The sequence below is a fragment of the Cervus elaphus genome, chromosome 33, assembly GCF_910594005.1.
Source record: "Cervus elaphus chromosome 33, mCerEla1.1, whole genome shotgun sequence".
Taxonomy (NCBI): domain Eukaryota; kingdom Metazoa; phylum Chordata; class Mammalia; order Artiodactyla; family Cervidae; genus Cervus; species Cervus elaphus.
In genome coordinates this window covers 49,053,255-49,067,689 of record NC_057847.1, presented here as the reverse complement: position 1 = coordinate 49,067,689, position 14,435 = coordinate 49,053,255, and the positions used below count along the sequence as shown (strand labels likewise).

Here is a 14,435-nt window from a genome sequence, read left to right as displayed (position 1 = left end):
TGACGACAGCCTGGCAGGGAGTGAGTCAGGGGAGTAGACACCTCAGTCTCACTCTCTGCTCATTCTCCAGTCTGCCAGTTTCTGCCATTGGCCAAATCAAACTGAGGGCCTGTAGAAAAGGGAACTGTGTGCCTGGTCATCATAGCTTGGCTTCCCAGGGCACAGATCAGGGTGGACAAGGCTGGATGGTGGGGCTGGAGGAGCAAGAGGTGAAAGCGCAGCAGGGCTCAGGCCCTTTTCACCCTTTTAGGATAGCTTGGGAAGATCATGTGGTTGGAGCATATTTAAGGCCCAACCTAGTATGTGTTGAACCACATGTGAATACACTAGGCCAGCAATGGGCAGAGCTTTAGTTGTTGAAAACAGAACTCTCACAATCTTCATCTGTTCACCTAAAATCTAAATGAATAGTCAACATGGAAATGGAAATTCTGTTGGTGGAAAAGATGAAAAAGCTTTCTTTTTTTTTTTAAAAAAAGGTAATGCCTATGTGTGTGAGGCATTTAGAGACCTTTAGCTCATCTCTAAGCAAGAATTGGAGCTGCAATTCCCTCTCCAATGCTCAACAAGGAAGGGCAATCTTGTATCTCCAAACAAACCCCAAGCATTTTCCAGGGTGGAGACTATTCCATGGGGTGGAGTAGACACAGAAAGTTTTCATGAGGGAGAAATATTGGAGCTGAGCCTTTTAAAAAGAGAGAGAAATACAAAGTATTTCTTTAAAGAAGAGTGAGAAATACAAGCACAGAGTCTACTGCTCTTTTTTTCTTTTTTTAAATTTTTAAAAAATTTAATTGCAGTCTAATTGCTTTACAATGTTGTGTTAGTTTCTGCTGCACAACAACATGAATCAGCCATATGTATACATATATCCCCTCCCTCTTGAATTCCCCTCCTACCCACTCACCATCCCACCCCTCTAGGTCATCACAGCGCACCAAGCTGAGCTTACTGCTAGTTACTGGTTTTACACATGATCGTCTATATATGTCGAGGCTCCTCTCTCAGTTTGTCCCACCCTCTCCTTCCCACACCACAGTGACCCCAAGTCTCTTCTCTCCGTCTCCATTCCCATCCTACAGATAGGTTCATCAGTACCATTTTTCTAGATCTCATATGTATGTGTTAATATCCAATATTTGTTTTTCTCTTTCTAACTTATTTTACTTTGTATGACAGACTCTAGGGAGCCTGTTGCTTTTTAAGGCACACTTTATGAGAACCGCTTTTATTTATGAGCATAGACAAAAATATCTAGATTTATCAGAAAGCAGATAAATGAAAATACTCCACTGAGGCCTAAATATTGTGCTCACATATATTCTAGAGTAGTTTTCTTTTCTTTTTTTTTTTTAGAGTAATTTTCTTAAAACTCATCTTCAGAGGAGTTTTACATTCTTCTCTCATATATGCTTAGATAATCACAGCATTTGAGAGCTGAAAATAGGTGTATTGAATTTGTCTTAAATCTGGCCAGATATGGTATAATCTTAATCATACTGGCTGGTATGTAATCCATTGAGGAACCATAAATCTCCAATTTTAGATTTTTTTTAGGAGTACGGTTACATTATAATATTGTGTTAGTTTCTGCTGTATAGCAAAGGAATCAGCCGTACATGTACACATATCCCCTTTTTTGGATTTCCTTCCCATTTAGTCACCATAGAGCATTCAGTAGAGTTCCCTGCAGTATACAGTCCTTGTTGGTTATCTATTTAAAACATAGTAGTGCATATCAGTCAATCCCAATCTCCCAATCCATTCCACCCCTTTCTAATTTTAGCATTTAGTACTTATTTAATAGTTTGATAATTAAATCAACAGTGTATAGGGACTTAGTCATTCTCCTTTAATTCCCACAACTTTGTGCAAAATAGATAATTAATATCTCTGTTTTACTGATAGGAACCTCAGTCTCAGAGCAGTAGAGGAATCAGCCAGAGGTGGCAGGTCCAACTAATGGCAAGGTCAGAATTTGCTCCCAGGCCTGATCACCTCTAAAAGCCATTCTCCCCGCCCTAGACTAGGCAGCATATACGCTTGACTTTACCTTTGTAGGACTGTGAACCATTGCTTAAATGTCATTTTTCATGATGCAATTAAAGCACTATTTAATGTCTATAATTTTTCAATTTCCTCTGGGAATATAAAATTATGCACATATATATCTTTATGTGTACACTTCCTTCTGCTCCAATTGGTAATAGTGACAATTTATAGGGCAAGTGACATGCTGTAACTTTGTTATATATGTAGAATGCAGAAATTTTTTTTTATTAGAATTGCTTTTATAAGCTTGTTACCTTCCAGAGAATTCTTTGAATAATCTGTTCTGGAATTTGTGATTGTGCAAAAGTTAGCATGATATTCTTTTGCCATTGCATGTAGTTTATTGTTGGTTTGCAAATGGCGCCTGTTTTAGAATGATAGCCATGAACATGTTCTTGTGCAATACCATTTTAGATATAGGATCAGGAATAATTTGAGCTAGTACTATAAATCATGGTCCGTGACATAAAGCCTCAGGACAGAAGAAAGACAACAGGACAAATGCATAGCAACAGTTCTGCATCCTAGAGCTTTCCCAAATGAAAGATAACTGTGCGTATGCTGAAAACAGCTGACGTGATTGGTAATACAGTCTCTTACACAGAGTTCTCGGGGCTTCCCAGGTGGCGCTGGTAGTAAAGAGCCCGCCTGCCAATGCAGGAGATTTAAGAGATGCAGGTTACATCCCTGGGTGGGGAAGATCCCCTGGAGGAGGGCTTGGTAACCTACTCCAGTATTCTTGCCTGGAGAATCCCAGGGACAGAGGAGCCTGACAGGCTATGATCCATAGGATCACAAAAAGTTGAACATGCCTGAAGCGACTTAGCAAGCACACATGCTCAGGGTCACTTTGTCATAGCGCTTAAGCAGTTATTTCATTCAAAAGATATGTATGTACATCTGCATATATGCACATACATATATATGTATACATATATACAGATGTACATATATACACACATATCGATGAAATTATCGTGTAAGATTTGTTTTTTTTGTTTTGTTTTTTGTTTTTGTTTTTTTCATTTATTTTTATTAGTTGGAGGCTAATTACTTTACAATATTATAGTGGTTTTTGCCATCCATTGACATGAATCAGCCATGGATCTACATGTGTTCCCCATCCCGATCCCCCCTCCTGCCTCCCTCCCCATCCCATCCCTCTGGGTGTTTTGGTACAGATATTCCATCATGTTAGAATATATACAGAGAGATTCAAATGAGACACACATCTGTGTATATACTTTATTTATACTTTATTTCTATGGTCATTTTTCTGTGTCTGCTGAGGCTAAGTGCAGTCAAAAGTGCTCGCCATCACCTGCGTGTCTAGTGACCTTGAAAGCTAAATTTTCTCAGTTGAGTTCTGTATGCCATGTGTTAGAGAAGGCATCTTTTGGATTGTTCTCCTCTACTCAATTATAGAATAATGGGTCCTTAGCCAGCTGTTGGACATTTCAGCCTAGATTTCTATTATGAGAACTTTGATTGGTTATTAAAAGACATGAGTTCAGTACAGCAAGCATGGGTGGGGAACATAAAAACAATGTCTTCCGTGTGAAGCCTCTGGTTGCCACTCCGTTTACATCCGTGCAGTTCTGCTGGTGGCATGGCGAGTTAACAGCACCAACACCTCTGTGACTGCAGCTCTCTTGAAGAGGTTCTGTCCAGTTATTCTGTCTTCTTCTCAAATTTAAAGACACCTCTCTTGCACAGAAAAGAAAATAACATCCCTCATTTGCCTGCCTGACAGCAGAAATATCTTTATAAAACTGCCTCAATATTATGCCTTTGGCTTTTTTTTTTTTTTTTTTTAAAAGAAATGGCCAAATGAGGGATGCGTCTTGAGCTCTTCAAAACAAATTTCAGGCATTATCTGCATATTCTTTGGTGCTCTCTGTAGAAAAATGCATAGGGCCCATTAATTTGAGAATTAAGGACTAGGGAGTTTTCTGTTTACAAATCATGAGAATTTGTATTCCACATATGTCTCCCTTGGCTCCTGGGCGGTCCAGAGCAGAGCGTGACATACAGCAGAGGAACGCCATTCATACACGGGGTTAGTATCTTTATTTTTCCTTTCATCCAATATGGTTTTTACACTGTATTTTGAGAACCTTAATGCATAATTGACTTGGCATAGGCCTCTTAAAAATCACTTATGGAAGTAAACTGTGTAAAAATTATTCCACCCATGTGAAGGATACTTTCAGATATAATCAATTAAAATATTTTATTAGCTCTCTACAAGTTGTCCAAATAGTTCAATGAAACACGACAAACCAGTCTTGATCCTTTTTAAAAGGAATCCATTTTCCAAGTCTCAAACATCTAAGCTTTTAAATATTGTTCATTTGGAGTTCTTACTGTCTTATTTCTCCAGTGTCATGAAAGCCTTCTCGAAAAGACGTAAAATTATGTCTTGGACAAAAATGCAGCTGAAACGCTATTACTTTGGAAGTATCTTTTAGCTATTTCTTAAAATTTGAATCCCATTTAAAAAGATTTCTTTACAATTGATTAGACTATTTCTTCACCCAAATTACATACTTATGGGCCCTGTATTAATTCACAATTAGATATAAATTTGGTTTGCATAATGAAGTGCTTTTAATGTTAGCACAGTTTTAGACAGTATCTTGTACCACATTGCATGTAGTAGGAAAAACTCCCATCTTAACACTGTAAAATGCACACCTTTGTGTTTAGAAATGAGATACTCAGTTCTGTAAGTTTTTGATCCTGTGTTTGATGAGATTTTTTGAAAGATTTTCTTTAAAAGAGAACAGCAGAATCTGAAATATTATGGTAATATTGTATTTCATTATGACTTTTTAGGGCATAACTAAAAGTCTTCATTAATATTCTTCCCCTGAAATCATAGAATATTAGAAGTGAAGGAACCTTGGCAGTCATTCATCCCAGCTTTCCACGTGGTTGCAATAGAGAGAACTTCAGAATCTTCTTGAGAAATGAGTGCACAGAACTCCACACTGTGTACCAGACTTGGTCCAGGTGGTATGGAATGGAGTTAGACAGTTATATCCCTTGATCTGATCTTCAGTCTGCTAATATTGTCTGAAGAAGCCTTGGGGGAGGAAAAGAGAGGGAGAACAAGTCAAACATTATCCCAGTGAAATAGGAATTACCTATGTAATTGCACTCAGTCCACACAATTTAGAAAATTTACCCACCTGACTCTAAGCCTCACTTGTCTTACTGGCAAATGGGGACAGTACTTCTTAACTCTTTGGTCACCTGATTATGAAATGTAGAACTAGAATTTTATCCTGTTTGTTGTTCAGTCACTAAGTTGTGTCCGACTCTGTGACCCCATGGACTGCGGCATGCCAGGCTCCCCTGTCCATCACTATCTCCTGGAGTTTGCTCAGATTCATGTTTATTGAGTCAGTGATGCTAACTAACCATCTCATCCTCTGCTGCCCACCTCTTTTGCCTTCAGTCTTTCCCAGCACCAGGGTCTTTAGGTCTTCCTGAATCTAAAGCCCATTGTTTCCCCCTCAGAGATGACTATATTAATACTTGACAGTCATAATTCACCTGTGGCTCACATTAACTCTTGGGCTTCAATAATGTGTGACAGCACAGGGACTGTGTCTCTTACTCACTGTTGTATATAAGTGCTTAGCACAGTACCTAGTATGAATGCATGACTTATAAAACTGCTGCTTTCAAGATTTGGACAAGCTGTAAAGAGAGGTCAAATCATGATTCCATTTTTCCCTATGGAATGTTTTATGCAAGAGTAAAATCCATGGTACTCCATGGAGATTTTTGTATTTTCAGATAAAGATGATGGACTGAGCATAAGCTAAAATTCTCTCTTGTATTTTGCTTCAGGCACATCGAAATGCTAAATTAAATATCTTTAAAATTAATATTTAAAATTGGGTGGGGCCGGGGCAGGGAAGAATGATCCAGGTACTGGAAACAGAGAATCTGTCAGAGAGGGTCAACTCTGAGCCGCAGGAGCCAGGCTTTCATTGCCCAGGTCAGGTCCCCTCAAGGAAGACAACTGGAGCAGAGTCTCAGCCTATATAGCCCATGAATCGTCTTGCCAAATTTCTTGGGAACCAGAATATCGCCGTTGGTCAAACTCTCTTAATAGCTGGAAACAAGTAGTACTACCCTTGTGATAGACTGTAAAGTTTCCTGGCAAATTTCTCCTTTTCTGAGGAGTGTTTTCATCTTTTCCACTGTGAGTAAAATAGCACTCATGTTGCATTTTCTCTTTGCCTTCTATTCTTTTTACAAGGAAAGGCAGGCCCATTAGGTTTGCCATTAAAGTGTCTTAGTGCAGATAAGTGATGCTTGCAGGAAGGTGTGAATGCGGGTGTTGATAGGCATGTTGGACTTAGGAGAGCTGCTCCCCTTAAATTATCTATTGTATTTGTTTTATTGGCAGTGGAGGTTGGCCTGGCGCTTGCTGACTTATTGTTAGCAGTTGTATAAGCTGTGCTGGTGTTTACCACCTCTGCTTGGTCTTGGGCTTCAAATCTCCTTTTGATCCCATCATGTCTTTATCATCTTTGGATGCCCTGCCAGCTCCTTATTGCCCATAGTTTTTGTCTTACTTGCTAAGAAAGGTGCTCCTTATAATAGGTCATAGCTAATGATGTTCATTCTGTTCCAAAACATGTCTATTGAATATCTACTATGTGCTGAGTGTGGACCTAGGGGATATAAAAGTGAGGGAGGTCCTGTTCCTATATCAGAAGAGCTTGAGGTCAAGGGTGTGCCATTCCTGAGGCCTGCACGTACCCCAGGGAAGCTTTAAAATGTTGCATATAGGGTGGGATGATGACCATGGCTGGGACCTAGGAGATGGTCATGCTTCTGGACCACGAGCCATGTACGTCCATTACTCCCGGCAGTAGTGGGCCAGTCTCACACGGAGTTTCCTAAATTTACACATCTGGCTACCTGCCATTCCCCGAGTGCCTGAGAGTTGCCTGTCCCTGCTATAACCCTACAGATGTGCCTTGCAGAAATCCCTTCTCTTGGCAAGGAAGCACACTGCATTCTGGAACAAGAATGAATATACTTTCCAAAGAGAGGACTCCTAAAATAAAGTCCAGCTCCAGAGGTGAGGGGTTTCTGACAAGGTCTTCTATCTGAGAAAGATGGATGATGGTGATGAGCTCTGTTGGAGGTTGGTGGGGTGGGGATGTTTTGAGCCACCTGTGGGTTTGAGAGTGTGGACCAGGTACCTAATGTCTATGTGAGGCTTTGTTAGTGTCAGAGTAAGAAAACATCTAAGTTACCAGAAGCTGAATTATAATATCTGTATCCTAAGTCAGAGAGCAGTTGTTGTTAACCATTATGTGTAGGTCTTATCCCAGGGGGAAATTATATACCGACATCATATTGCAAACAACCTTAAGCTCCTCACAGGTCCTCCTCTCCCACATGAAGAACTCTGCTCTGTGTGATAGTCCTAGAGAAAGTAACAGACTGGTATAGTCTAGCTTGTATTAAAAATTTCTTTTCCCTTTCTGGAGCAGAATACAAACTCTGCTATAACCTTGTTCTGCAAGAAAGATTGCAACAAGAGCTTACTCAGCAAAGCCTCAGCAGATAAATTTTAGTTCAGAGACTACATGAAATGATTCCAAATGTGAAACTACTTTCAGATACTATAATTTAGTCATTTGCTTTTTCATTATCCTAATGTCTTTGGGTTGTGAAAAATAAAACAGTCATGTTAACACAAACCTATACACTGAAAAAGAGATAAATATAGGTGCTATGGGAAAAGCAGTATGTAGTACAGATTATAAAACATGCTCTGGAAAATATGAGATATTGTTATTTGGTGCTTCCCTCATTTGACAGGTAAAACCCTTGCAGTTTTAGAGGATCTTGATAGAATAAGAGTATGCTGTTTTAACTCCAGCTAGTATATCGAAGCAATATTCTTGTGGCCTAATTTTCCACCATTATCAACTTTTGTGCTAGAAGAAGCTGCATGGACATGTTTTGAGGGTATGCTGTGTTCCAGGCTGTGTGCTAGGATCTTTGCACATATTGCCCCTGAACCCCCACCTTGTCCTCAGTTATATGCTAGTAATGAGACTATATTCTCTACAGCGCTGTTTCCAGGAAAGGAGAAACCACAACACAAATCTAATTCTTAGGTTTGTTGTTCCTTCCGTTGTTTTTAAGTCTTCTATGAGCCATCATATCATGTGTGATGTCATCCAGAAGAACCTTTTAGGTGTATCTGAATTCTTCCTTCCTCTGTGTTCACTGTTATTTGTATTCCTCTCTTCCCGGAGCTAGAAATAGGACTAGGCATTCTGGACCAATTACTACTTTCCAGAGACAAAGCTTTCTTGAGAGTAGTTTTCAAAACTAGATAATCTAAAACAGAACAGTTTCTTGATTCTGCTGGATCTGAGATCCTTGCCATGGCCTGGAAGTGCCTGTGTAGTCTGGCCTCACCAACTCTGGCTTTGTCTGTTCCCCCATCTCTGCATGCTCTGGTCACACTAGCTGCTTTCTGAGTTCCCCCAGTGAGGCACCCTTCTTCTGATCTAAGGACTTGGTTTCTTTTCCCTTGATTTTTTGCTTGGACGTGTTCTTATCAACATTTAATTCACCTGCATAAATGTCACCTACTCAGATGTACTGGGCTCACCATATATGTTAAGCAGTTCTTCCTGTCCACTGACATATCACCTTATCATGTTCCCTCCACAGAATTTACAGTTGTCAGAAATTATGGCCTTTTCCATATGTACTGCCTGTCTTCTCCCTCTAAAATGCAAACTGCCAGACAGTAAAGACTTGCTGGGGATCCAGTGATGAAAATGTCTGTTACGTACTAGGTGTCAGTAATGGTGGTGTTTTGAATGGATGGGCTTTTGTCTGAGATTACGTGAGGAAAATTAAGGGTTCTTACTTGTGATTCCAAAGTACTTGGTGATTTATTCATAATAGTAAATGCTTCAGAATTAGCAAAATGCTGAGCACATAAGTAATGAGATAGATAGATATGTATTAACAAATTTGTATACCTGTATGAGGTAGGTATTATTATTATTCCCACTTTATAGATGCAAAAATTATGGTACAGAGAGGTTGAAGAACTTGTGTTAGGTGCCATACAGATGGTAGGTTTGAAGGCAGGTACTTGAGCTAATGCTCTTTACCACTGAATAGAAAGTGCTCAGTGAATACAGTTTTGACGTGTGCCCAGCACTGGCTGAGTTCTTTCTATGCATGATGTCACTCAGCCCTCACGTCCATACTGTGAAGTAGGGACTGTCATTATGCCTGCTCTGGAGATGGGGACGCTGAGGCTTGGGAAACAAGCAACTCGTCTCAAGTCCCATAGTTGTCACTTAGTGATGCAAACGGGACTTGGATATAGATAATATGAACGCTGTGATCTTATGCATTCTCTCTATATTACAGGGGCTTCCCAGGTGGCTCAGTGGTAAAGAATCTGCCTGCCAGTGCAGGAGACATAGATTTGATCCCTGGGTCGGAAGATCCCTTGGAGAAGGAAATGGCAACCCACTCCAGTATTCTTGCCTGGAGAATCCCATGGACAGAGGAGCCTGAGGGGCCCCAGTCCATGGGTCACAAAGAGTCAGACACGACTGAGTGACTACACCACCACCACCACCACATTTACAAGAGCACTTGTGAGTTGCTGTTAGAACACAGTCATGTTTCTGAAAGAGGGATTAGTCTCCCCTACTCAGAGGGTCTCCACTAGTGTAACAAAGAGAGTACCCATTACTTGGCTACAGATTTATAATGGATATGGAATAGTCCAACTCAGAGAAAGAAATAGAAGAAGCGGAGTTTGTGTCAATATAGCCACTTGTTTATAAGGAATTATAGAGTTGGTTAAATGTTCATCTTTTTAAGAAAGAGCATAACAATAGGATTTGGAAACCTAGTATCATAGCAATAGGATTTGGAAACCTAGTATCTGTGAAATGTCAATTGTGATTTCTAAAATAAACAAGGGCAGAATGAGATACATATTTGTATATCACCATACAAATTTTGGACTGAGCTGAGATGCAGTGTACAGTGTTTAGCATTATTGTTTTGTGAAACTTGCCAAGTTTTTTCACCCTGAGTCCTTCCTTAGGGACTTCTCTCAGAGGCTGAGGCCAGCTGTAGGGATGGTATGATGTCATGGGTACATTTTGTCTAATGTTCAGCTTATAGGTAGGCATTATTAACCCCTTATGCAAAACCAGTATACTCAGAGATGGCATAAAATCCCTTGAAATTATGCATTCTTAATCTTAGCTGCAGGGAAAATATCCATGTCAGGGATTATGCTTAAACATGTGGAGATCATTATTTTTTTTTCCTTTAGAAGATTCCCTAAACCCACTGAGACCTATTGAATCAGCAAGAAGACAGGTTCAGCCATTGTCTTTGAACTCTAAGATTCCACCATTTTCACAGAACTTGTATTACACGTGCTCTTATGCACGCAGTTCTATGTGATCCTACCCAAGCCTCTATTGGATGGTCACAATGACCCAGGGTGTGGGCAGGGTGGGTGTTATTAAACCACTTTACAGATGAGGAAATTGAGGTTAATAGAGTCTAAAGAGCTTGCCCAGGGTCAGGCCGCTAATAAATGGCAGAGCCAGCACCTGAACCAAAGTCTTTGGACTCCAAATGACTTCCTTTTTCTGCTGCCCACGCCTTCCCCTTGTGAAAGAGAACCTGTTGGTGGTGATGTTTCAGGCTCTGAGCATCTCTCCTGAAGGTTTCCTTACTAGAAGGTCTGCTTCAAGAGGGTAGGATCTGTGGGCTTATGATGAAACACCTAACCGAGTGCTGTGTGCATACCACTTTCCCTGGGTTTTGGCCCTGACAACTTTAACTGGCTGAAAGCAATGAGCAGTGTCTGTGGGCCAGAACTAACATTATGTGTGTGGTTTTCAAACAACTGTTACTCGATTCCCTTGAGAACCTCCTGGCCACTCCCCTTGCTCCCGGTGAGACAGGATACAGGTGGGGACAGCCTTTCACAGTGACTCTCATTTCTCTTCTCAGCGTCTGTGTGCTCTGGGACCAGTAGAGACTTTGTTTCTCAAACTGGTTGCCCTTTTACTCACGGTCCTCCCTACTGTTCCAGCTTTTATTGTGTCTTCCAAGTTCTGAAAGAATTGCAAAATTCATCAAGCGTTAAGTATTGACTCAGGGACTGGAATTTCAGAGAGGTGGTTCAGCAACTTCAGTGGAGCAACCCGTTGAACCAAACTGCGATTGTTAAAAGATCAGGTGACTTAGCACAAAGTCACCCAGCCGGCTCTGGCTGAGCAGTGATGGAATGGGGTGCAGGCAGGCCAGTACTGCTGCTCCATCTCTTGGGACCTAAGCCACCAGGTGTCCTGCAGAGCCTGCCCGGTAGAAGGTAGCAACGGCTTAGCTTTCACCTGACAGGGAAGAGTGCATTTAAGTCACAGGTGCTGGCTCTGTAGAACAAGTAGATGGTTGAGTAGGTTTAAATAATCAAGCTTTTTCAAAGAGAAGCCAAACACTCCTCATGGGCTTCCCTGATGGCTCAGCTGGTAAAGAATTGCCTGCAATGTGGGAGACCCGGGTTTGATCCCTAGGTTGGGAAGATCCTCCCCTGGAGGACGGCATGGCAACCCATTCTGTATTCTTCTTGCCTGGAGAATCCCCATGGGCAGAGGAGCCTGGCAGGCTACAGTCCATGGGATCGCAAAGAGTCAGACACGACTGAACAACTAAGTACACAGAACAGTGATGTATAAAACGCAGATAAACTCAACTCGCCTCTTTTCACCACAGGTATATGAGTGTTGGACTTCCCCACACCTGGGGTCAGAATGCTGCTCCTCTGCCATGCCCTCACTGTAGCTGTGGTCCAGACCTTTATCTTCTCCGAAAACCGGGTGTTTGCCAAGAACATCAACTTCTATAACGTGCGGCCTCCTCTTGATCGTAAGTAGTGGTTGTCACCATTGTCCATGACATAGGATCAGAATAACTAAAATCTGTCTCCCTGTAGTAACTGCTGATTCTGGAACATTTGGTTTATATCGAGCATAAATTGGAAAGTCTTCATTACTTCCGTGGGTAAGGGTAACACATGGTGACAAATTTTCTCCATTTCTTTAAGATGGTTTGGCTTCCTACTGAAGTCTTAAAAGGGTTCATGTTTAAAATAATTTTCTGAACACTGTCCCTAAGAATGGCTCAGCAGGGGAAATTCAGTGTTCTTTGCTGATCTCTTGGAGAAGGATTTTGACTGTAGGAAGATTCTGCATAAATTATGTATAAAATCTCCCCTCTTTTCTCTCTCTTCAGACAAGTAAAACTTCTCTGATATCCCTTATAGAGAATGTGTGATAGATAAAAATAGTTTCAGAAATGTGAATGCCAGTGGTTCACAAACCTGGAAGGGTATCAGAATTACAACAAAAGCCTTTAAAATTACATATTCCTGGGTTTCTTCTCCAGAGATTCAGCAGTCAGGAGGGTGGATGTGGAATTCTTTCTCTTTTTCCTCTCTTCTTTTTAGTTACACAGTCAGGTTTGGGAACCACTGTCTTTATACTCCTCCATGAGGAGTGTTCATACTCCTGTATGGTTACCATTCTGCACTTTGTGTTTTGTTATTTAGGACATTCAGTCATTAGTAAGTAGGTGTGTACACATATATGTACTACATAGCCATAGACATATACACACCACACACCTTGAACTACCATTTATTACAAATTTCTAAATTGGTAGCGATTGTATACTTGATAGCTTGATGGCTTAGCATAGACATCATTTTCATAAAATCTAAATTATTAACAAATTTTTAACCTTTTAAGCCTGATATAACTTTGTGATGAGCAAATTATTAAAGATATAAAATTAATACTTGATTATTATAGAAAATTCCAAAAAAGACTGGTAAATGTGTAGAAGAAGAAAATTTATTCATAATCCCAAGATTCAGAGTGAGCTCTTCTTTACATTTTGGCATACAGTTGACCCTTGACCAACATGGCTTTGAACTGCCTGGGTTCACTTATATGTGGATTTTTTTCAATGGTAAATAGTACTACATGGTCTGCAGAAGGACATATGGAGGGCTGACATGAGATGATGTGAGGATTTTCAACTGCATGTCCTTCTGTTGCTTTTTCTCTGTATATGTTTTTAAATATGTGATATACTGAGATCACACAGATTTAATTTCGCAGCTTTTAGTAGCTTTTATTCCTTTACATTGTATTTTGAATACATTTCCATGATTTTGAAAGTATCTTAATGTCTTACATTAAAAAGTGTTTTCATTCATACAGCTCACACACACAATCATAAACAAACTAAATGTTAATGCTTCACTGAAAATCTTTTAAAATGCATTTTCCATTGGCTAATGACCTTAGAACAGATCTTAGGAATTACTAAATCAAAAAGGTAGTGCTAAGTTTTACATTAACTATTCACCTACCAGCAATGAGTTTGAGTATTTTTAAAACTGTACTGAATTAGTAGGTGAAATGGATTTCATTATTTAATTCACTTTTATGCATAGGCAAAACTGAAATGTATTTGTGGTACGTGTCCTCTGAGTTTTAGCTTTTGATAGTTTGCTCTTGGTTTACGCATCAATAATACCCTCCTCTGTATGTGAAATACCCACTGCTTTTTAATTATCATCCCAACTTGGGGTCAGGTTACTAGGATGGTTTGGGTTACCTTGATCTTTATTTCACTCTTCAAAAACAGGAGACTTAAATGTTTCACACAGGGCTTTACACTCCAGTGTATAGAGAAATGTCAAATTTATCCTTTTGACTTCTTGCCCATCAAAATAACAAGATACAAGATAGAAAAAAGAAAGCATAAAGACAAAAAGAACATACTAGTTGTTGTCATTCCAGACTGCCAGCAGCTCATAATTCTTGTTTCTATAACACTCTTGCCTGAGCATAAGGGCCTGAGAATTACTATCATCCTTATATTAAATGTTACATTCCTGGTTGATGTCTAATGTAGGGATAATTGACATATCAAGTGAAATTACTTGTTTGAAGTTAAGCCTAGCTGTAAAGCAAGTACATAGGGATGGAAACCAATGTGGTTTGATATGCCAGGGATCCTAAGAGAGATTTTTCATACAATCTCCTGTTTAACTTTTATTATACCTCTGCAAGTCATGGGGAGGGATCTTTAGGTAATAATAATAAATTACTTCTTAGTCAAAAGGGCGGAATTCAAACTCAGGTCAATGACTCCAGTTCTTTTCAGGGCCAATAATATATCAAAGTATTGGTCCCAATGCTACCACCATCTTTGCCCATCCACTCAGCCTTCACTTATTCCCAAATTGTAATGGAACAATACCATGG

The 14,435-nt window shown here is 40.0% G+C and overlaps 1 protein-coding gene and 1 long non-coding RNA gene across 10 annotated transcripts in view; one reads left to right on the top strand and one right to left on the bottom strand.

Moving 5' to 3' along the window:
* Positions 1–14,435, top strand: part of LYPD6B (LY6/PLAUR domain containing 6B) — a 234,418-nt gene that overhangs the window by 208,371 nt on the left and 11,612 nt on the right. For 7 of the 8 annotated variants that reach the window (XM_043894846.1, XM_043894845.1, XM_043894842.1 and 4 more), the window contains one exon: positions 11,872–12,024. In XM_043894846.1, coding sequence (XP_043750781.1) covers positions 11,910–12,024 — 115 coding nt within the window. In that variant the 5' untranslated portion in view covers positions 11,872–11,909. Of the gene's footprint in view, positions 1–9,700; positions 9,726–11,871; positions 12,025–14,435 lie in introns of those variants that run through there. The other variant, XM_043894847.1, reaches the window with a different exon arrangement.
* The window catches only part of LOC122688674, a 129,650-nt gene continuing 120,100 nt past the window's right edge, over positions 4,886–14,435 (bottom strand). For both annotated transcript variants that reach the window (XR_006339539.1, XR_006339540.1), the window contains exon 4: positions 4,886–5,140. This is a non-coding gene — a long non-coding RNA (uncharacterized LOC122688674). The remainder of the gene's footprint in view (positions 5,141–14,435) is intronic.